Below are 20,589 nucleotides of genomic sequence, written 5' to 3' on the forward strand. Positions count from 1 at the left end.
GAGCACAGCTAGCGACTGGAGGGGGGTGTCTCAAAATTATGATAATACTTATCCCCACAATTCATTCAGTTTTACTGTGCTCAAAACAACAACCAAAGAAGATAATGACATGACCAAGTTTGGTTTTCCAGGTTTATACTGAAAGTTGATTTATTTCACCATATTCTCGACGTGTTTGTCGGACACATGACGCGTAGTGAAGTGGAACCGCCCAACCGGATGACGTAGCAGTGCTTTGACTTTGGTAACGCAGCCATCTTTGTAGGCCCAGCGATCTACTCTCTTCTGTCTCCTCGTGTGGAAAAAACATTTATCCCAGCTGCTGTTCTCCGGGACGACGCGGACGCTGTGTTCAGGCTGCGGAGCTTCTTCCAGCCGGTGGGAACCATTGTGTAGAAACCGTTTTTCTGTCGATAGGCTAGCGGGACACCGTGCGCACTTTCCCCGAAAAGTCCCATTCGCACGGTCTCTTCGTCCGGTGTTGACGACGCAGATCCAGGGAACAAAGGAACCTTGAGGCCGACGCACACCTGTCAGCTCTGTCCGGAGAAGAACCACGTTTATGTCAGCTTTTAAAATTACTCTCATTCACAGGTCGTATTGTTGCGGTAGTTTAACGCGAGGAATATTCGCTGCGAACAAAACAAATCCACTGGCCTGACTCATTCAGTCCCGTTAGCCACATCGGCTAAGGTTAGCCGCGTTTGTGGACAAGTAGCGAGCTAATTGCTAACGTTAGCACAGCGTTGTTTTGGTAGCGAGAAGTTTTTGTTTGTGGACGAAAATGGCCGAAGTATACATTCGAGTGGCGGAGGAGGAGAATGAAGAGCCCATGGAGATCCCGTCCGAGGATGACGGCACCGTGCTGCTCTCCACCGTGGCCGCTCAGTTCCCCGGGGCGTGCGGCCTGCGGTTCAGGAGCCCCGTGTCCCAGTGCATGCGGGGGGTTCGTCTGGTGGAAGGGATCCTGCACGCACCGGAGAACGGATGGGGCAACGTCGTGTATGTGGTGAACTATCCAAAAGGTAAATGAAACTATGTTTTGTGAACACTTTAATTTTGCTGCGTGCTTTCTCAACAGGTGGCCATGTTATTTATAATTCATGGTGCAGCTTCGGCTCTCTGGAGAGTGGGGGTGAACAGCCGTGTGGTTCGTCCACGCCCACAAGACTGAGTCGCTGAATCATTCAGAGAGGAGTTAAAATGAAAATCAACATTTAAAGTTTACAGTCTGTTATCTTCAACATACTAAAGAGCTTTCTACGAACCAATGTGTTTTTTTTAAATGCGCTGTTTTCATTCATCGCTTGCCTCAAATCGTGTTTAGAGTTTAATGTTTACATTGCACATCTCTTGAATCATTGGTTTTAAGTCTTTTGTAGGTGACGACATTGTTTTTTATCTGAGATTTGAGGGAAAATATCTGGAATTCTTTTGTTCCAGAGCTTTGATCTTATTTATAAACCAATACTATAATCGTAAAAAAAAATTATGAATTAGTTAAGCGAAACTCACTGAATAAGCTTAGACCTCATCCGTAAGCTATGCAAGCCAAATTTTATCTTGGTGAAACCTTTTAAACACATCCAAGTTATGTAGAGGTGGTTTGAGTCGGCTGTCTGGTCAAAAACAAATACCCAAATTATAATGTCATATAATAAATCAGGGCTGCACAATCACAACCTTAAAGTTCCTTTGTTCTGAGGAGTTATCTAGAATCTAATACATTATACTGACTTTCATATTTTAGACAACAAAAGAAAAATGGAGGAAATAGATGCCTCCTCTGCTGTGAAAATGAAGCGAGGCGATATGAAGACGTCTGACCTGATTGTACTGGGTTTACCTTGGAAAACATCCGAGCAGGACCTGAAAGACTACTTCAGTACATTTGGAGAAGTCATCATGGTTCAGGTATAACTTGAGGAACATTAATAATTTACTTTGTATTGTATTTAGTGACCATTAATAATAATCACTTGTCTATCTTCAAGGTAAAACGAGATGCCAAGACAGGAAACTCTAAAGGATTCGGCTTTGTGAGGTTCACAGAGTACGAGTGTCAAGAAAAGGTGATATCCCAGCGCCATATGATTGACGGCAGATGGTGCGACTGCAAGCTCCCTAACTCGAAGGTAGATCTGGTAATGTCCATGCATTCACCCACACATGGGAAATGAGAGCTGTTCACATGAACACACATATTGTGTTCAGTATTTAAATTAACTCAAGTTGTTCATGGCAGGGTCCGGATGAGCCACTGAGGAGTCGCAAGGTTTTTGTAGGCCGTTGCACAGAGGACATGACCACAGACGACCTGCGGCAGTTCTTTATGCAGTACGGCGAAGTGACAGATGTCTTCATTCCCAAGCCATTCCGTGCTTTTGCTTTTGTGACGTTTGCAGATGATCAGGTATTGCATTGAGTGTAGCGCTGGATGAGAAAAAAGATAACGATAATCTTTGAAGTATCACTACTCTTTTCTTATTGATCGATGATGCCGGATCATGAATCCAGATCGTCTGGGCCCCGGTGGCCTGTGTGTGTGTAAACTCCAACTCGCTCCCGGTTAAAATCGGCTTCAGCGTTAGTTGACGCGTCTGTTCTCTCAAGTTCTTATCGTATGCAAACTGATTAGTTCAGCATTTACCAAAAATATGAACGTTGATGCACAACACTGACTCAGTGCAGAGCTGCTGACTTTATATATATCGACTGATATGAAAAAGGTTATCGTTATAAGATTTTTTATATTTCGCCCATCCATAAGTGAGTGCATATAAAGTGGCTTCATGTTTTAGCACTACTGAAATCCAGAGAAACTGATTTGTGTCTTTTCCCCTCACAGGTTGCCCAGTCTCTCTGTGGAGAGGACCTAATTATTAAAGGTGTCAGTGTTCACATCTCAAATGCTGAGCCCAAACACGGCAATAGGCAGTTTGACCGCACAACACGGTTTGGTAATGGTTTCGGAGCACAAGCATTTGGAAGCAGCCGTAGTGGGTTAGGGAGCAGCACTAACAGTAGTCTGGCTAATTTTGGTTCTTTCAGCCTGAACCCAGCTATGATGGCGGCCGCTCAGGCTGCTCTGCAGAGTAGTTGGGGGATGATGGGTATGCTAGCTAGCCAGCAGCAGACGTCCACCTCAGGCAGCACCTCAGGCAGTGGAACCAGCTCTAGCAGGGACCAGAGTCAGTCTTTCAGTACAGGAGGCAACAGCAACTATGGCACCAGCTCGGCCAGTCTTGGGTGGGGAACAGGGTCAAACTCGACAACCAGTGGTAGTGGCTTTAGCTCAGGTTTTGGGTCCAGTATGGAGTCAAAGTCATCTGGGTGGGGGATGTAAGTTAAGTGTTTGTATGGTAAGTATTGTGAGAAAGATGAGTCTTTTCAACAAAAAAAGTTTTTTTCTGGTGTTAAAGCGTATCTGAAAACTTAACACTTTTGTGGAAGATGTTTTGTACATTTGGAAAAATGCTAAAGATTTAATTTAGAAAGTGTTGAAGTGAATTGTTTACCAGGATGTCCGACTAAAGTGCTATTTTTGATGTCTTGTTTGTATCCATTTCAACTGGATTCTCTAATGCATGCATTGTGAAATGTGATTATACCCATTTTGAAAATGCATGAATGTCTCTGATACACCATTATCAGGCTTCGTCAGCGACTTAAAAAAGGCAATCTTGCATTGGGAAGAATCTGGTTGAAACCTAAATGTTTTTTTAAGTGCAACTTTATTTGCAGTCAAGTTCTATGGAAAAGCCTTCATTGAAATCTCTTCTGCAGTTCACCTCTCTTCCATTTTCCTGTGAGGAAGCTCCTCTTTGGGGTGATATCGGTATCATTCTCCCTCTTCCCACCTGTAAATGCTATGCCATCAAAGAACGGCTTCACTCCGCATGTTCTAAGAGACGGTGGGTGTTTTCACTTTTATCCACTTTTAAAATGGAAAGAACTGCGCAACTGACATTTTAAGAACTGATGAGTGCGATTGAGGATGGCTTGTGGCGACGAGTGAAGCGGTGAGTGAGCGAACGGAGAGACGCGTGAAACGGACTGGTTGTGCGATGAAAGATCCCAATTTGACTGCTTTCTGAGTGTGTGAGTGGAAGCTGCGGATGCTACGAGCGCCTCCCCTAACATGGACATTCTTTAATTAGTACTTCAAGATTTTTTTTTTTTATCTTTGCAAGTTTTTCCTTACTCTTTAAGTATGTTGCTCAAGTGCAGAAATATCAAATGTAGTGGAATGTTGTGATGAATATTTGTATTGCTTATATTATCTGATTTGAATGCTGTATGGTGTGTGCTTTCATGTTACTGAACTGATCTGTAAGTGTGTACTTGATGTGGATGACACCTGCTGAAGACTCTGGGGGACGCGAGTGATAGTGTGAGAACGTGAAGTGGTGTGTCCAATGGTTCCCAGTAGCTCTTGTTGTTTGTGAGTTGTTTGAAAAACATGTCAAATGAAGGGAGTTCTCTAATAAAGTTCATTTGAATAGATGCTTAGTTGATATTACTTGAGTCAATTTGTCAAATTAAAAAACAAATCTAATTCGATTCACATATCTAGGGACCTTGGGCTCTGCTGGTCGAGGTCTCCGTTTGAACCCTGACTGAAGTCTGTTCTGAAGGATGAAGACGGAAGTTCCAACACTTTCAGTGTGTGGCCTTCTCAAACATGACATGGGGTAGTACCTGTCTTTTGCTGATTTCACTGGCTTGTCAGATTGAACCATTCTTAATCAGTTGCATTTCAGGTAAGACGGACGTGCTTTAGATAGCCTAGAGCATTATGGGTAGTTTGCCTGACGATCTTAACAGTGTCATGGTTTCCATGTGTAAAACAGCATGAAAATGACACCTCGTAAACAGGAGAAATATGACAGGTTGGTCAGTTAGCACTTTACACCATTTAAATAAAAGACAACGAAGGCCTCATTTTATTAAGTGTTTTATTATTGTGACAGAACAGTGCAAAATGAAGGACAGCTCAACATGACATTGTGTTAGGTCCCTGAACAGAGTTGGAGAAGTTAGAGTTTAATGTACAGAGGCATTGGAGAACTGCTGTAGCTGATTCTGGCACTTTAGTGGACTTAACTTACTGTGATGTACTAGTCAGCCTTTATGTATATTTGAATGTTGGACACACAAGTGAGAAGCTGCAGGCCTGCATGTGTCTTGTCCTTATTCTCTGCTTTCCTCTTCAGTGTCTCTGCTCTTCCTCTTCCCAGTATTCTTCTTTTTTAATTCCCTCTGCTGGTTCAGTTCTTCACTTTTATTTTGTATGTATTTTGACTGAAATGAATAAAGGCAAATGAAACATTGAGTTTGGTGTCTGCTGTAGAATATATGCACATTTACTATTGTTTTTTACGAATGTACCTGATGTTTTTGAGATGCTAACATTGACTAAAATAGTGGTTTAATTTTGACTTCAGTAAATACACAACATTAAAGTGACAGTACAGTGGGAACAACTCACCAATGCAGTACTGCGTCGGGCTATGAGCTTTACATCCTCTGTAGTCACTGTGCTTCTTTTAGCGTGCCTACAGATCAGATGAGTTTTTAACAGGATGGATTTAAGTGAAGGAACAAAAGACTTCACAGGGAATTTTGACCAAAGCTACAAGTTAAGCCTACCAAATGAGATTCTCACCTTGCAAAGGCCTCCAGGTCCGTAGCAAATACATCTGAGGAAAAATCAAAGTCAGCAATTAATGAGGTTAGGTTTCAATTGACCGAAGCCAAAAAGTAAACTGCATTAAAAAAGTAATACGAGTTTGTAATAAAACTGCATTATAATCAATTAGATTTTTACATATGCAGTGTCAGAATAGTACAGTTCTCTACGGCCAGTTAAAGAAAACTTGCAGCTATTGATTGAGCATTTTTGTCCAAATTATCTGGTTTCAGGATCTTTAATAATTATGTGTGGTTGTTCTAGTCTTCTATTATAATTAATGTTAACTCATGTTAAGGGTTGGACCTTTGAAATGGCATCAATTACAGAAACCAAATATCTGACAGGTTTATTAAAAACAGTGATTGTGACTTGCATCCACATTTACACAACTGAGGTTTATATGGACAAATTTGACATTCAGAAAATGTTTCAATAACTGGAAAAACTGGATTTACAGCCACACCACTTTTTGTATAAAAACACACAATTTGCTGCATTTTCTGTAAAAATTTAGCATCTTCAACTTCAGAGCATAGTTCACATCTCATCTGAAGACTTAGCCAGACAAAGAACTGGAAAAGTGTTTGGGAGACAGAGTTTGTTATGTGAACTGTGGCCAAATGGAGAATTCAACGTCATGTTGGCCAGCGTTGCATCTATTGTATTTAATAGTTATTCGTGTATGATGATTATAGAGGTTTTTCGTATTATATTGCTACAATGAAAAGCTTTATTTTGTGAATTTTGGAATTACTCTGCATCCAAATCAAGAATAAAATGTATTTCAGCATATTGACATTACTTTGTGTTGTACAAGTTTGAAGCTGTACACTTCACAGCAGTATGTCTTTGAGTTTTATTTTAAAAACTTGATGTCCATGTTTCTGATAGTGTTACCAGCACTGGACTAGGCTTGTGTCCTCGCTCACACCCACCACATTGTCTGAACGTGGTCTCAGTTATCGCTGCTATGACTTGTCGACTGAACTCTCTGCGGTGGACCTCTCCCATCTTCTGACACAGCTGACCCACAGTGAAGTGCACCGCCGCCTTCAACCTCTGCAGTTCAACACAAACCATCTGATTAGAAGAGTTCAAGATGATGCTTCAAACTGATAAGCAGAGGGGTGATGGTGAAACATGTTTAACTGTTATGGTTTTAAAAAATAAATCCCAGTAATGCAAAAAGGCAAACAAAATAGTTCCTTAAAAAGTTATCCTAATGAACAATAAGCCCTACAATCATGTATTAACATTTATGTCCCATTGTATGAGTACATCCCAGCTGTTTGGGGTATAGAATTGTTAGTATTGTTCATCTTATGTGACCTGGACATGTGTGCAGGCCTGTGGAACACAGGGGCCACAGCTGGAGGGGTCAGGGGGCCCTGGGTGAAGCCACAACTATTCATATTTCTTCTTTCTTTCACAGTGATCAGATAAAAAACTCCAAAGAAAATAGAAACAACCCAGAAAAGACACAAAACTCACCACAGGCTGTTACCAACACAAAGAGATCACAGTAAACACAACATGAATACAAACAGACCAGGAAGAATTAAAATGATCATAAAGAGACACAGAGTGATGACAGAGACAAAACGACCACAAAGAAACTGAACACATGACAACTACTACTACTACTACAAAAAAAAAAATACAACGTGACCACAAAGAGACACAAACTAGCACAAAGGTCTCAGCAGCCACTTGTCATCACTCTCTCCACAGCCATGAGTTAAATGTTAAGGGTCTATTGTTAATGTGCCTGTCAACATGTAAACTGTGTTGTTACCTGACGCGTTTCTTCTTTATCCAAGGACATTTTCACGTGAAGAAACGTAACAAACTAGCTGCTGTTGCCGTAAAGTAACGAAACTGTCAAAGAATCGGGGAAAGACTCAGAAAACGAGACACGTTCAGCAAACACACAAACTCAAAACTGTTGTAAAAACCCGCGGCAAAAATTCATCAGCAAACCAACGACTCATGAGCTTGTTTCCTGGTTGTGATGAACAATTTGTACAGCGACATCTTGTGGTCTGGAGGAGGGACTGCAGAAATCTATTTACTCAGGAGTCAGAAGGGGAAAGTACCTCTACTCCATATTAGTGAACTGAACAATCTGCAGTTGTGATACTTGTACTTTCAGTGTGTCCTTCAATCTGATTCCACTTTACTGTGTAATTTCCCTCAGATGAGCTGATATTCATGAGGTGTCGTAGAACAAGTTTCCCACTTGAACGTCGGAACAACTTGAAGAGCGGACAAACATTTAGTATTTGAAATTTTCCCTCTCACTTTGTAAAACACAGATGCATAAACAGTACATACAAAAGACGTATGATGTGTTTGAAGTACACGTGGCAGTATCAGATATGAGGGGTAAGAGAATCCAGCTTTGATATAGTAAAAATTATTTTAGATAAATACAAAAACTATCCTGTTAAATGCGATGAGCTTGAAATATGATCCAGTGTAATTAAGTCCACAGTCAACAGTATGAAAAATCACATAGGGGTATTTTATTATGCAGAATTTTACTTCAATAACATTAAGTACATCAATACTTTTGTCATTTTACTTAAGTAGTATTTCAATGCAGTACTTTACACTGTTCCATTGGTAGTTTTTCTAAAATAAGAGTTTCAGATACTTCTTCCACAACAGACAGAATAACTAAATGATGTGGATTAGCCCATTTAATGTGAATTCAATTCTCTATAGCATGAAATGGTTTCACCAATCATAAGTACACTAAATCACGGAGCCCTTTTATAAATTTGCTTGCAGACTTGGTCCTCGCAGGTCATTTCCTGAGAAGAGAAAACACATTGGAGTTACTATAAAGTATCTGGGCTGTGCTGGGTCACCACCAGGATGAGAAGCTGGGTCGTACCAAGTGAAGCTCGTCCCCCTCAATCCAGTGTTTCCACCCTCGGTTCTTCTTTTTTCCTTTCTGAACACACACCAGCTTTTCATTGTCCCAGGTCACCACAGTCTGGTGGAAAATGGAAAACAGAGAACTACAGGTAAATATGTAACTGCTCCAGAAATCAGTTTGGGATATTAATCTTTCCTGCTTTTAACATTTCATACATGGGTTAATTTTTAAGATAACCATCTCAAAGTGAACTAACGGTTTTACCTGACACGTCCGGTTGTCCATTCCCGTCGTCACCTCTTGGAACTCCTCTCCAACTTTGAACGAGGACTCATAATTTCTAAAAGAAGTGAACGTCCTGATTATGAAACAATCTCCATCTTGCTTAATCACCTTCTGGGGCTTCAACATCGAGGCAATTTTGCGTGTTGCAAAATCAATGCCTGCACGTAAAAGATAAAAACAACATTCAATGCACATTAAAAAAGTCTCTAGGTCATTGATAAAAAAAATGCATGTTAATAAAACAATATTTCCCAATCCATTCAACATTGATAATTAAGAATTCTTAATAAAAAAAACTTTTCATTAAACTATAAACATAACATAACATTTAAATGAACACTCTCTCATATTAAAAGAAGCCCGGACACGTACCAAGTGAGACCATGTATCCCTCAAAGTTAACGTTACTGACGAGGTCCCATGTCCCGCTGTAGTCGGCAGGCATCTTGCTGGTTGTTCTCGTGACTCTCTGGAAGAGGCAACAGGCTCCAGTGTGATGAGGGAGCAGGTTTTAAGCCCTTGGGTGGGATGTTTCATTGTGTGTCAATGTGGGGCAGAGGTGATGTATTGCAGGCTTCACATTTGCACATAATATGAGGAAACTATTTTGTTCCTGTTAGGACGAAAGCCTCCATACAGGATGTTATTCTTTAATCAATTTAAAACAGTGCATCCTTAATACTGTATAGGTGCTGTTTTTGGAGTAATACAATGTGGAGCAAATGACTCTGTGCTTTGTGCCGCGTGAAATCAAATCCTTCCTCCTGCTCATGTATGCAGAGCTGCTTCAGCTGAACATGTCCAGACGTCAGGAATAGAGTTACAGCACACGTCTGCCTGCGTGTCCTAACATCCATGTTCCTCTACATGCTAGTCTTCATGGCTTATCATGGCAGCAGATGGATACCAAGGAGTAAGAGGTTAAGATTGTAAGTGCTGCTATGGTTGGTTAGAGATATTTCAAATGCTAATATGTCATTATATTGCTCATTTCAAGGTGTTTCATTGTTTTAATCCTGTTGTTTGGTTCGTGTTCTATTTGCAGTCAAATACTGAATGCAGGGTTCACAGCTATTGTTCTGGCTCCTCAGCTCTATGTCTTGGCGAGGTGACTATAACAGAGGTGATGGCACCAGGCCATAGAGATCACAGGTCGTCTGCACAAGAGGGAGCGCGGCTTTAACAATGATGCTCCCGTCCTCTGCTTCTGTTTTTTTACAAAAGGCCCAAATCCTCCCGATACTGCAGGCAGCCTCTTCTGAACAACCTGTCGGCCTCTGTCGCCTTGTCCTTCATAGCTTCAGGTAAACCAGATCAGGTCTGAAAACACATCAGACATCAAAAATTGAGTTGTTAGGATATAACTTTGTCTTTTCATAGGTTTTTCAGTGGTCTTCACGTTGTTGGACCCAGTTCCTCAGAGCTTGTGGGCGTCCTATCATGTGTTTGGGCTGATGTCATGTGGACAAGGACTGTGCACTACCATCCTGACTCTGACAGCCACAGCATGTGTAAGAAAATGACCTAAATGTTAATACTCATTAGATTCTTCAGAAAAAAATCATTAAAACAAACGATTTATAGGTTTATGTGTGTGTGTGTGTGTGTGTGTGTGTGTTGTCCACAGGCCAAGACGACCCCAGAGCTGTACTACATGTCTCTTGTTCTGACGGTTGCCTCCATTCTCAGCACAGGTGAATACCGTTATATATACAGTCTATGGTGAACACATGTACTCGTACTGTGTGGTGTCACTCACACATGGACTCTTCAGTTCACAGTAATATCATCGGCTCGTGTCTTGTTCAGGTTTTTTCACGGTGAGAGGAGGTCGCTGGCTGAGTGACAGGCAGCCCGTGACCGACCCGGGCACAAACACAGAGCGGTCATCCGGTCCAGCTGTCCCACGTTGACATCCGACACCGCTCATATCAAAATTTCATGGGGTTTCCATGCCAACAGAACTGGAAACTTTAAACCATGGGAACAAAAACTAAAAAAACCTAAAGGGACTTAAATTCACCTCAGAGGAATTAGGGAAGCAGATGTCTGGACTATCAGAGAGGTTTTGCTTTTATTTGTTGATGGTGTAACTGTTCATAAGAAGCAAACAAATACACGATCTACACAGCAGATTCAGTTTATATTTCTAAATACATAATTGCACATACAAAAATACAGATTTGAATATATATATATATATATACACAGCGTCAATAGTAACATTTATCCCAATGGGGAAAGTATGCCTACATTAAACAGAATATAGAAAGGCAAATAAAAGGAAATTTTATATTGATAAAACTAACAGGTTGTAATATATGATAAAATACAGATGTTGTATCAAAACATGACCCATGTTATCTGAGCGGTCTTATCCGAAAGGAAACTTGGTCCCAACAAACATCTGTATAAAAATAAACTGGAAAATCCCACCTGTGCACTTTGTACTTATAGTTTCACTGACTACATTCTATCGTTCATACAGCGGAACTGATCTCTGTCAGAATCAATGTTATTGTTCAGATCTTTTGTATTGATCACAAATCAATGTATGATTTAAACAACTGGGATATGATAAAGAAAAAACACAAACAAATCTTTGTTGGAAATAAACTTGTTCCTGTGGGTCAATATGCTCTACTTGTATACTGTTGTATACTGTAATATACTTTACATCTCACTTAATTGTTGGTATATGGATCAGACACTATAGAGAAGTCCTCCACACTCGGGTGTATAAATGAACATTGAAAAGAAAAACAGAGAGTTCCTTACGCTGTACTTTATTAGTACAATACATTTATTAATTATGAAATACGTTCATTTCTAAAAAGTGTGGATTTTTCATACTTATAAGACTTAATGGTGTGCAATAACTGCTGATAAAATCAAATCTGAAATAAAGCTCCTCTTGTTTCGACTCATGCATCTAGAAAAAGCACCTTGATATTTCTTAGTGGAATGTGAATATGCACCATAGATTTTGAATTACCTGAAAGATTTTAAATCCTTTTATTTTCAAAATTACAAATCTTTTGTTGTTACACAAACAAAATATTTATTCAACTGTCACATTTTCATTTTATTCAACTCATCACTGCCACCTCAAGTATATGAAATATACAATCAAAAGTAAAGATCACACAGTGAACTGCATTTATGTAAACATTCAGAAATTCACCTGAGATCTGATACAATTCAGACGTTATGATAATTCTGCACATTTTGTACAGATTTTCACTCACCTCACACTCGATTAGCATCAGATAAACCATAAACAACCTGCATGATGATCCCTTCACACAGTCACACACAGAAGAATATTCACATAAAGTTTAACTTTGAATAATGAAAGGACCGTACCTGCTGTGTGTGACTCATTAGCAAATAATAACATGTACTTCACATTCCTGCCTTTTCCTTCCAGAGGTCAGTGTCTGCGTCCAGACACTTCAGGTGCTGACAGAGTCCAACTGGCCCAACACACAACTGCCATGAGCCAGGTCCTGAGGATTTTAGGGCCATCAATGGGGATTTTGTTTTAACTTCCTTTAACATTGTGTTATAGGGTGTTTCGGACATTTTCACAGATTATTATAGTTTAAGATTTGGTATCCAATAGATTATTCACACATGTATAGATTGGGGGCTGTGGCTCATACTACATTATTTGGACATGTGGTAAGTTTTGCATGGGTTTAAATATACCTGACAGGGAATACTAATTCAGAACTGGATGGGATTTCCCAACGTTAACTTTAACTGCTCATCTCAATCCTCCATCTGTATTTTGGAGTAAATCAAAATTTACAACTCTTTCTTGCCGGTCAATCCATGAGCAGGAAAACAGTTTCACTTTTAATGTGAGGAAACACAAATGTTATCTTGCCCAGTGTCCATGTTTCCCCACAAGAAACCCCCCCCCCCCCCCCCCCAGATCTTTTGATTTAAGGTCATGCTTGCAGGTCAGGAAATCAATCAGAAAAACACTGACATTAGAGAAATGCAGCAGTAATGATCAGTTCATGTTATTTGTAATTAACAAACTAAAACGTACTGGTCCTCACACGTTCTTCACTCCAATCCAGATGCTGAATTAAAGCAGCTGTGTGATTGAAAGTTAGGATGACGATCACTGGCCTAAAAGTGCATCATAGTCTATGTACCACACAAGTCGGCCATTAGCAGGCTTCACCCCCGTGACGGGCCATTTTTCTGGGTTGTCCTTCATTCGGCTCAGCTGGGTGACCAGCTCATGTTTGCCTTTACCCATCACTAACAAAGCAACTGTGCGTGCCCGGTTGATGGCGCTGAACGTGAGGCTCATACGCTGGTGAGGTTTGACAGGGCTCTCGGTGAGGACCACCAGACTCTCCCCGTATTCCTCCACTTTAGTCCCAGGGAACAGAGAAGCGGTGTGGCCGTCGTAGCCGGCTCCCAACAGCACAAAGTGGAAGCTGGAGCCGTTCACCAGATTGTTGATGTCCTTCTCGTACAGCTGGGCTCCTCTGTCCTCCTCCACACACAGGCGGTGGTTGAGCTGCACGGGCATGGGGTGGATGTTGAAGTACGGTATCCTAACGTGCTGCAGCAGGAGGTTGTAAATCGTGAAGAAGTTTGACTCCAGCTCAGTCTCCGGCACGCAGCGCTCATCCACCATCCACACGTGGGTGTCCCTCCAGGGGAAGGAGAAGTGGTGCAGGACCAACCGGTGGAACAGAGCGATGGGTGAGGACCCGCCAGACAGGGCGAGATGGAAAACGCCGCTCTCACGCACTGCTGCCTCTGCCGCCTCCTGCACATCTGCAGCCAGCTGCTCCACCAGCTCCTCGGCCCAGGCGGACACCATGTCGGAACTCCGAAATTTGCCCTGAATGACTTGGAAACCGTTTGGTGCCATGCCCCCCATCTGATCAGGGCTGATTATCACCACCTCGCTTTTGTAGCGAATGTCCTTCCCTGTCAGACAGAAGTCCAACAGGTCCTCATTGTCTGCACCGCCAGGGTAGATGCGGGGGAAAGAGCTGGCTAAGCTAGTGAGCAGCGGTGTCCACAAGTCCCACGATGCCAGCAGGTTTTCAACACTAATGAAACTATTCTTCTGCCCAGCAAAGATGTGAGAGATCAGCTCTTCATACGCTTCCCTCTGCTCTGTTGGTGTTTGCACATAATAGTCTGAAACTGGCAAACCTAGAACACTGGCGTCCCTGTGCTCTGTCACCTCCTTCCACTCACCCTCCATTAAAGCCGGCTTGAATAAATTCTTACTCACAAGAATGGCCGGATATTGAAGGCTGCCATGACCCAGGTGGAAAACGATCTGCTTGGGTTTGCAGTGAACGCTGTCGTGGTTCTGAACGCAAAAGATGTCGTTCTTGAAAAGGATACGAGCGTAACTCACCCGCTCATCCAACATCTTCCCTGAGATTAAAAGCACTGGAACACCCTCATACTGGGTCTCATCGATGTGGGCCAACACAGCTGCAATACACAAACAGAATCATTACCAGAGCTATATTTGTTGTACAGTGACTTTTTATTACACGACAATAAATCAATATTTAGGCTATATTCATCCAACTACACTTCGGTTTGAAAAGGCATCAATTCTGCAAAGGATACGTTTGAAAATTGCGGGTCTGTGTTTTAGTCTGGACGAGCAGAAACAGAGGCGTTTGGAAACGTTGACGTAGACCCTCACAACCGCTTTCTGATTGGCTCTTTTCTGTGATGACGTAGCCTTTGTTGAATCGTCAGGCTCCTATCACATGACCCTCTTATCAAAAGGAAGACAACCGGTATTAGGCTCAGCTACCAGTGTAGAACGCAATGTGCAAAGTCCTTTACAAGCGTTGCTGATCTTGTTGACTTTGCTAACAGCAGTTGTGCAGTCAAATTCTACATTTTACTTTTCACCATTGCTGCTTCTGAATTGTGCTCTTTCTGCAAAGTAACAATCCAATGCTTCCTGTTTGTTCTAGCTGAGATAGATACTCCTTACTGGTTAAACTGGCCCACGTCAGTGAATGGGAGTGGTCCTGTGATATGCATTTTTTAAGCATGTTACTATGGACGGGGATTTGGAGCCGAAACGCTTGTGTGGAAAACACAGCTTTCAAATGAAAACATAGTGGTATGGATGTAGCCTTAAAGACATAAGAACTAAGTTCTCACCTGCAAATGTCGGCGTGACACTGATGTGATGTTTGGTTTTATTCAGCTCCTGCTGAACCTCTGACTTGTACGCTTGGTATTGGCCAATCACAGCCTGATTCTTTCCTAAGGGCAGCAGTGAACTGAGGATCCGCAGCTTGTTTTCAACGACTTCCTCACTGGAGGTCAGATTTCGGGGAAGCCTCATGGTCAACAGCATCATGACCTCGGTCAGGTGGTTCTGTATCACGTCCCTGATCACACCATACTGGTCGTAGAAGGGAATACGACCTCGAGGAGAAAATGGCAAAGGTAGGACGTGAACACATGACTCCTAGGAATCCTGGCTTCTTTTTCCTTATACAAGTTTTAAATGCAGTTTTATTCACCTCTAACATCCAGGGTCTCTTTCATCACAATCTCCACTCTCTCAATGTGGTGCTTGTTCCAGATGGGATCCAGAAACTTCTTGTTCTGTATTCTGAATGGAAGTATCTTTGCAATCACCTTCATGAAAAAGCAGGAAAACAGAGCATGGAGTCAAACATCTCGATTCCAGATTGCCAGATGAGAGGCACACACTGTGGAGGATGTCCTTACCTGCTTCCCCAGGTAATGGTCGATTCTGTACATCTCCTCTTCCCTCAAGGAAGCCCCGAGCTGAGACGCCAGCATCTGAGCGCTCGTAGAGTCGTGTCCGAAAGGTTTCTCTAGCACCACCCTCAGCCATGCCCCGCTGGTCGGTCTGCAGCTGTTGTTGATTTTATCTGCAATGTCTGCGTATGCAAAAGCTGGCACTGAGAGGTAGAAGAGCCTCCCTGCCTCCGTGATTCCCTCCTCCTGAAGCCGTTTCTCAATGTGCTTAGCCAGATCCTGGTAGTGCTCAAGGGTTCTCAGCTGCCGATACTGTGCGAGTCGAAGGAACTGCTCCTTCAGAAGAGCGCAGCGCTCCTCGGACACGCCCTTTGAGCACGACACCGACTTCAGGATCTCGAAGAGGAGCGGATTGGCTTTGTCGGCAGGTGACTGTCCTCCGCCGTAGAAGGAGAAGGTGTTACCACTACTGACCTGCTTTACATAGAGCTGGAAGAAGCCGTTCCACAGGTACTTCTTTGCCAGGTCACCGGTGGCTCCCACTATCACCACCGAGACATGGCCGGGTCTCTTTGGCTCCTCACCATGTCCTCCCACGGCACACAGTGTGACCAGGAGCAGGAGCACAGGCACAAACATGATCAGGTCTCAACCGTCCACCTCCTGTATGAAAACATTTTTTTTAAAGTCATGAACTTCCAGGCTGGCAATTCATTTATCAATTTCTTGTTCAATATAAAACACAAAAATGTGAAATTTGAAAGAACCACATCTGTTGCAAAAGAACTGAACAAGTTTTTTATTTTGATAGTACAAAGACGCATTTCAGCAAATGACCAGGAAATCCTGTTTACATCTCTTTCTCCATGGACATGTGATGACATCATTGTCTGAGGGCTCCAAAAAGCGACTGATGATGTTAATGTTAAATAACTAGGCAAAAAATAGAAAGACTATCTACGCTCAAAGTTCAGCATCAAAACCAGTTTATATGTGAAATGATGCTAATGTGGAGTTGACCTGTGTGTATTCAACCTAATGGACTGTAACTAACTTACATAAAACAAAGCTACACTGAGCATGTATTTACTTCTAATTATTCTCGCAGCAGGGGGTTAAAAAGTGTCAGTTTGTAAAAACCCAAAGTTTTACTGTAAAATGACAAAAGAAAAGCAACACATTGTGCCAAATAAGAGGCTAGAACCTACATTTTGTGCTTTAAAAAAAGGGAAAACATTTCACCGATATTATAATGATTAACTAGAATGTTACTCAGAGCGCTAACCAACAGCCCTGGAATCTAATCTTTTTCATCAAGATCTCTGTATAATGTCTTTCAAATTCACAAAGTATGTCGGGAACCCGATTTATATTAAGATGTTAGTGAAAAAATCCTGGATCTGCACCCAAAATGAACGGGCTCTTCCCTGAACCATACCAACCCCATTATCTGTCCAGTGGTTTTTGTGTAATCATGCGAACTATCAAAAAACTAAAGCAGATGAAAACATAACCTCCTTGATGGAGAAAATAGTAACTAGAATTCTGTTTCTCGAATAATTGAAATCTTTCTGCATAAAATCAAATTAAACATAAAAGTTCCTGAAACAGGATAAAATACAAGTGAGAAATGAATGCAGTGGAACTCATAGTATGAAACCTATATAAACCAATATATAAATATCTTCCAGAGTTTTCCTTCGACAAACAATATTGAAATCTCAAAAGTTTATACAGCATAAACCGACTACAAATAAATAGTTAAATTTAAACATTCAGGAGCCGAGACATGCGTGATGTAATCACTAGGAATGTGAGCAGTCGTCAATTTAACTTCAAATACACTGGAACCTACCCAGTATCTCCACAGAAACAGATAAGCGATGGATAACTCAGCACAAGTCTGTGTCCCAGGTCGCGTCAGAGCCGAGATGTGGTGCAGTGAAGATGTCATGAGTGTAGTGATGACTGCGTCGTGGTGGAGCAGGCGTGTGCACTTTGCACTGGGCTCGGGGGGCGTCGAGCTTCCAGTACACTGCAGTTGACAGTAGTGCTGGGAAAGTGTGAGCAACTTATGTTTGACTTTCTAAAAGGACCGAAAATCACTTGTGTAGCAAGACTGAGAAGCTAAGTTGTTAGCGAGTTAATACTTTCACATATAATGAGTCATTTCTCTTTGATATCATGACTAACATTTTCATCGTTATAAATAATGAGTAAATGTTTGGAATCAAAATATGTGTGCAGCTTTACTTACTTTACTTCATTATCGTTTCTCAGATAAAGCTGATTTTATGACTCAGTGCAACATCTGGAATCCCCTGTGTTCCACAATCATGTTTACACAGTGAATATGCAAACAGCAAAGTCCACCTTAATGGTGAACTGCTTCAATACCAGCTTAATGTGAGCTCAGCTTTAAGGGTGACTGAGGTGAACAAGTTTTTAATTTATTTCCCTCACATCTTATGTAAGTTGCTTGAATAAAACGGCTTCTTTTCTAATTTTCTTTAAACGCGTGTACTCATGAATTATAGGCTATAACACACACCACATTCCTCCAGCTAGAATCAATAAAGCGTCACACTATCTTAAAGGACACTATCTTCATTCAGATTCTGACATTACTTTGTTTTCTTTCTTCCAACACATGATTCCCCCTCAGTCACAAGCCGTTTTCATTTTAGCATAGAAAATCTGCCCTTGCCTCACGTTCACGCTGCAAATCGTCTTGTACATCTTTCAAATTTGGCTTGAATGGTGAACAACAAAAATTGTAATTGTGAGTATTCACAGCCCGTCACAAATTCCTCTCAAATAACAACCTCCACACACTAAACTGCCTGTTATTCGATTTTTATCCTAGGACAGGAAAGTATTTCACAGCCTCAATTGGTTATTCCAGAGGCCAACTCGCCAGCAAGACCCACAAACCAGAGCAAACCGAGGACCCGTCTAATGACTGGGTGGTTTTGTTCACACGACAGGTCCGATTGGTCACAGCAGAGGGGTCCGAGGTGAGGAACATACGAGCGATTCACCCGCTATCATCAGAAACTGACGAGTCCATTCAGATCTACTGCACCGTGACCAAGGAGGAAGTCGTTAGCCCTGAGTCCACAGAACATGCTTCTCAACAATATGCCCCCTCCTCACTGACGCCGGTCAACAGGATGATCAATCTGGTCGTGTATCGTCACAACACATCAAGTGCAATATAAAAGGCTGAGTGGGATCTTCATTGATATTTTGTGATACAAGCAAACACAATATTGTTTTCTCTTACATAGATCACTGAAACATGTACAACAACAGACCCTTTTTCTGTTTGACTTTAAATAATACTTGTAAAAAAGTAAGTAAAAAGACGCTTGTTGCCTCTGATGTTATGTTCCCTTGTTTCTATTTGACTTGTTTGTGAAGCACTTTGTAACGGTTGCTTTGAAAGATGATATATAACTAAAGGTATTATTATTATGGTTGTTATTATTATAATTACGATTGAATTGTTTGTGTTGTCTTCACCAGTGACTGTTCTATATTATATAATTTGATGTCTCTGTAATGTAGTGAGGTAGAAAGTACAGATATTTGCTGACTGATATAAGTAGAGGAGTAGTAACAGTGAAGAGAGAGTTTGTCCTCCACACGTGTTGTGCTACATTCGGTTCCCCTGTGAGATGTGTGTGTGCCTCTCCGTCAGGAAACTGCCAGAGGGAAAGTTGATGTTATGACTGAACTAACGTCCTCAATCAGCGAATCAGCGCCACGATCCACCTGCTCGTGTCCAACTGTCAAACTTCACTTCCGCTACACACACACACACAAACACACAGAGACACACATACACGCTAATACACACTGCTCCTGAGTCATTGTGTTAACTGTGTACTGTAATATGATGTGATGCAACATTAACACAACATGAGACGACTGACTGGTGACTTGTAAGAACCCGACGTGTTAAAGAGAGAAGCGGACACGAACCTGCTCTGTAGTGAACGACGCGCTCAACCTCCTCTAGCAGCTTCCTGCAACAGTCACGTGACAAGGTCCGCTTTCAGAATTATTTTCGCCTTGGTAAATTACTTTGATTTTTCCCTAGGTATTTTGGTTAAACATTAATAATAGTTTATTTCGTATATTTTGTGTATCTGTAATTTCATAAGTTTTCAATAAAAATAAAGACACCCCTACAAAAGATGTTTTTATTCTTCGTTAACTGTATTTTTGTGTCAAAAAATCAAGATATTTTTATAACGTTTGTTATGATTATTCTATTGGTAAATTGTTCTGATTTGTTATTTCTTCTTATTAAATTATTAAATGTATATCTTTGTGTGTACGTTTATTAGTATTATATTAGTTTTGTGATTAATAAAAAAGTGAGCACAAAAAGATATTGATATATTTTTTCCTTAGTAATTGTTTGTTAATTACATTTTCTACTTAGCAAATTATTTTATTTTAGCCTTGTTTTTTTTATTATTATTACTTGTATATTTTGGACTGTGCTTCTGTTTGGTACGGATGTCTAGAATTAGAATCCTAACTTTTTGTTAAAAAAAATTGACAAAATGCTGAGTGGGACATTAGCATCAGAGGTATTCAATTCATCCATCGATAGAAAGACAAAAGCTACATTTTATAATTGTCAGCCTTTTATTTGAAAAGCAGCTTCCTCGACTTCCTGTATATGGCTCTTTACAGATTAAAAAAACTTAATCATGACCATACTACCAGTTTCAGATATCTACAATTCGATCAGTGTTCTATAATAATTGTTAAACAGAATGGGAATTGTTTGATGTTGTTAAACACACAAGTAAATACAGTAAAATGTATCTAATAAATTCCGCTCCACTGTACACGTTCCAGAGATGTGTTTATAGCTCTAGGAAGTTGTTGTATGACTCAATCTTTTATCTGAACCTTTCATCAGCTGTATTTTAAGTGCCTGACTGTGGGCTGACAC

The 20,589-nt window shown here is 41.1% G+C and overlaps 5 protein-coding genes across 8 annotated transcripts; 2 read left to right on the plus strand and 3 right to left on the minus strand.

The window, feature by feature from the left end:
• Nucleotides 1–226: 226 nt before the first annotated feature.
• tardbpb (TAR DNA binding protein b) lies at nucleotides 227–5,335 on the plus strand. 3 transcript variants are annotated; one of them, XR_008342288.1, is made up of 6 exons: nucleotides 227–1,025; nucleotides 1,751–1,914; nucleotides 1,995–2,144; nucleotides 2,246–2,413; nucleotides 2,849–3,914; nucleotides 4,577–5,335. XR_008342288.1 is itself a non-coding variant. In XM_053446733.1 (5 exons), the coding sequence occupies exons 1-5, from the start codon at nucleotides 785–787 to the stop codon at nucleotides 3,344–3,346; spliced, it is 1,221 nt and encodes a 406-aa protein (XP_053302708.1). In that variant the 5' UTR covers nucleotides 227–784; the 3' UTR covers nucleotides 3,347–4,507. The 3 variants fall into 3 exon arrangements, 2 of the variants coding, with proteins under 2 accessions (XP_053302708.1, XP_053302720.1); XM_053446733.1 differs by lacking the exon at nucleotides 4,577–5,335 and having other exon boundaries at nucleotides 2,849–4,507; XM_053446745.1 differs by lacking the exon at nucleotides 4,577–5,335 and having other exon boundaries at nucleotides 228–1,025; nucleotides 1,995–2,135; nucleotides 2,849–4,507.
• On the minus strand, nucleotides 4,945–7,714 carry cenps (centromere protein S). Its single transcript, XM_053446781.1, has 5 exons — nucleotides 7,491–7,714; nucleotides 6,631–6,754; nucleotides 5,669–5,702; nucleotides 5,492–5,558; nucleotides 4,945–5,304 (listed from the first exon to the last, which is right to left on the minus strand). The coding sequence occupies exons 1-5, from the start codon at nucleotides 7,518–7,520 to the stop codon at nucleotides 5,194–5,196; spliced, it is 366 nt and encodes a 121-aa protein (XP_053302756.1). The 5' UTR covers nucleotides 7,521–7,714; the 3' UTR covers nucleotides 4,945–5,193.
• On the plus strand, nucleotides 7,103–12,729 carry LOC128461697 (uncharacterized). Its single transcript, XM_053446758.1, has 7 exons — nucleotides 7,103–8,727; nucleotides 9,645–9,793; nucleotides 9,910–9,972; nucleotides 10,089–10,168; nucleotides 10,245–10,375; nucleotides 10,492–10,558; nucleotides 10,674–12,729. The coding sequence occupies exons 2-7, from the start codon at nucleotides 9,720–9,722 to the stop codon at nucleotides 10,775–10,777; spliced, it is 519 nt and encodes a 172-aa protein (XP_053302733.1). The 5' UTR covers nucleotides 7,103–8,727; nucleotides 9,645–9,719; the 3' UTR covers nucleotides 10,778–12,729.
• On the minus strand, nucleotides 8,201–9,396 carry rbp7b (retinol binding protein 7b, cellular). Its single transcript, XM_053446769.1, has 4 exons — nucleotides 9,237–9,396; nucleotides 8,844–9,022; nucleotides 8,595–8,696; nucleotides 8,201–8,511 (listed from the first exon to the last, which is right to left on the minus strand). The coding sequence occupies exons 1-4, from the start codon at nucleotides 9,307–9,309 to the stop codon at nucleotides 8,458–8,460; spliced, it is 408 nt and encodes a 135-aa protein (XP_053302744.1). The 5' UTR covers nucleotides 9,310–9,396; the 3' UTR covers nucleotides 8,201–8,457.
• Nucleotides 12,730–12,793: 64 nt separating the features above from the next.
• h6pd (hexose-6-phosphate dehydrogenase (glucose 1-dehydrogenase)) lies at nucleotides 12,794–19,689 on the minus strand. Of its 2 annotated transcripts, none has more exons than XM_053446720.1 (5): nucleotides 19,602–19,689; nucleotides 15,621–16,277; nucleotides 15,410–15,527; nucleotides 15,042–15,311; nucleotides 12,794–14,348 (listed from the first exon to the last, which is right to left on the minus strand). In XM_053446720.1, exons 2-5 carry the CDS (start codon nucleotides 16,251–16,253, stop codon nucleotides 13,000–13,002), a joined length of 2,370 nt encoding a protein of 789 aa, XP_053302695.1. In that variant the 5' UTR covers nucleotides 16,254–16,277; nucleotides 19,602–19,689; the 3' UTR covers nucleotides 12,794–12,999. The 2 variants fall into 2 exon arrangements, with proteins under 2 accessions (XP_053302695.1, XP_053302686.1); XM_053446711.1 differs by lacking the exon at nucleotides 19,602–19,689 and adding an exon at nucleotides 17,470–17,678.
• Nucleotides 19,690–20,589: the final 900 nt, after the last annotated feature.

The sequence above is a fragment of the Pleuronectes platessa genome, chromosome 2 (genome assembly GCF_947347685.1).
Source record: "Pleuronectes platessa chromosome 2, fPlePla1.1, whole genome shotgun sequence".
Lineage (NCBI taxonomy): Eukaryota > Metazoa > Chordata > Actinopteri > Pleuronectiformes > Pleuronectidae > Pleuronectes > Pleuronectes platessa.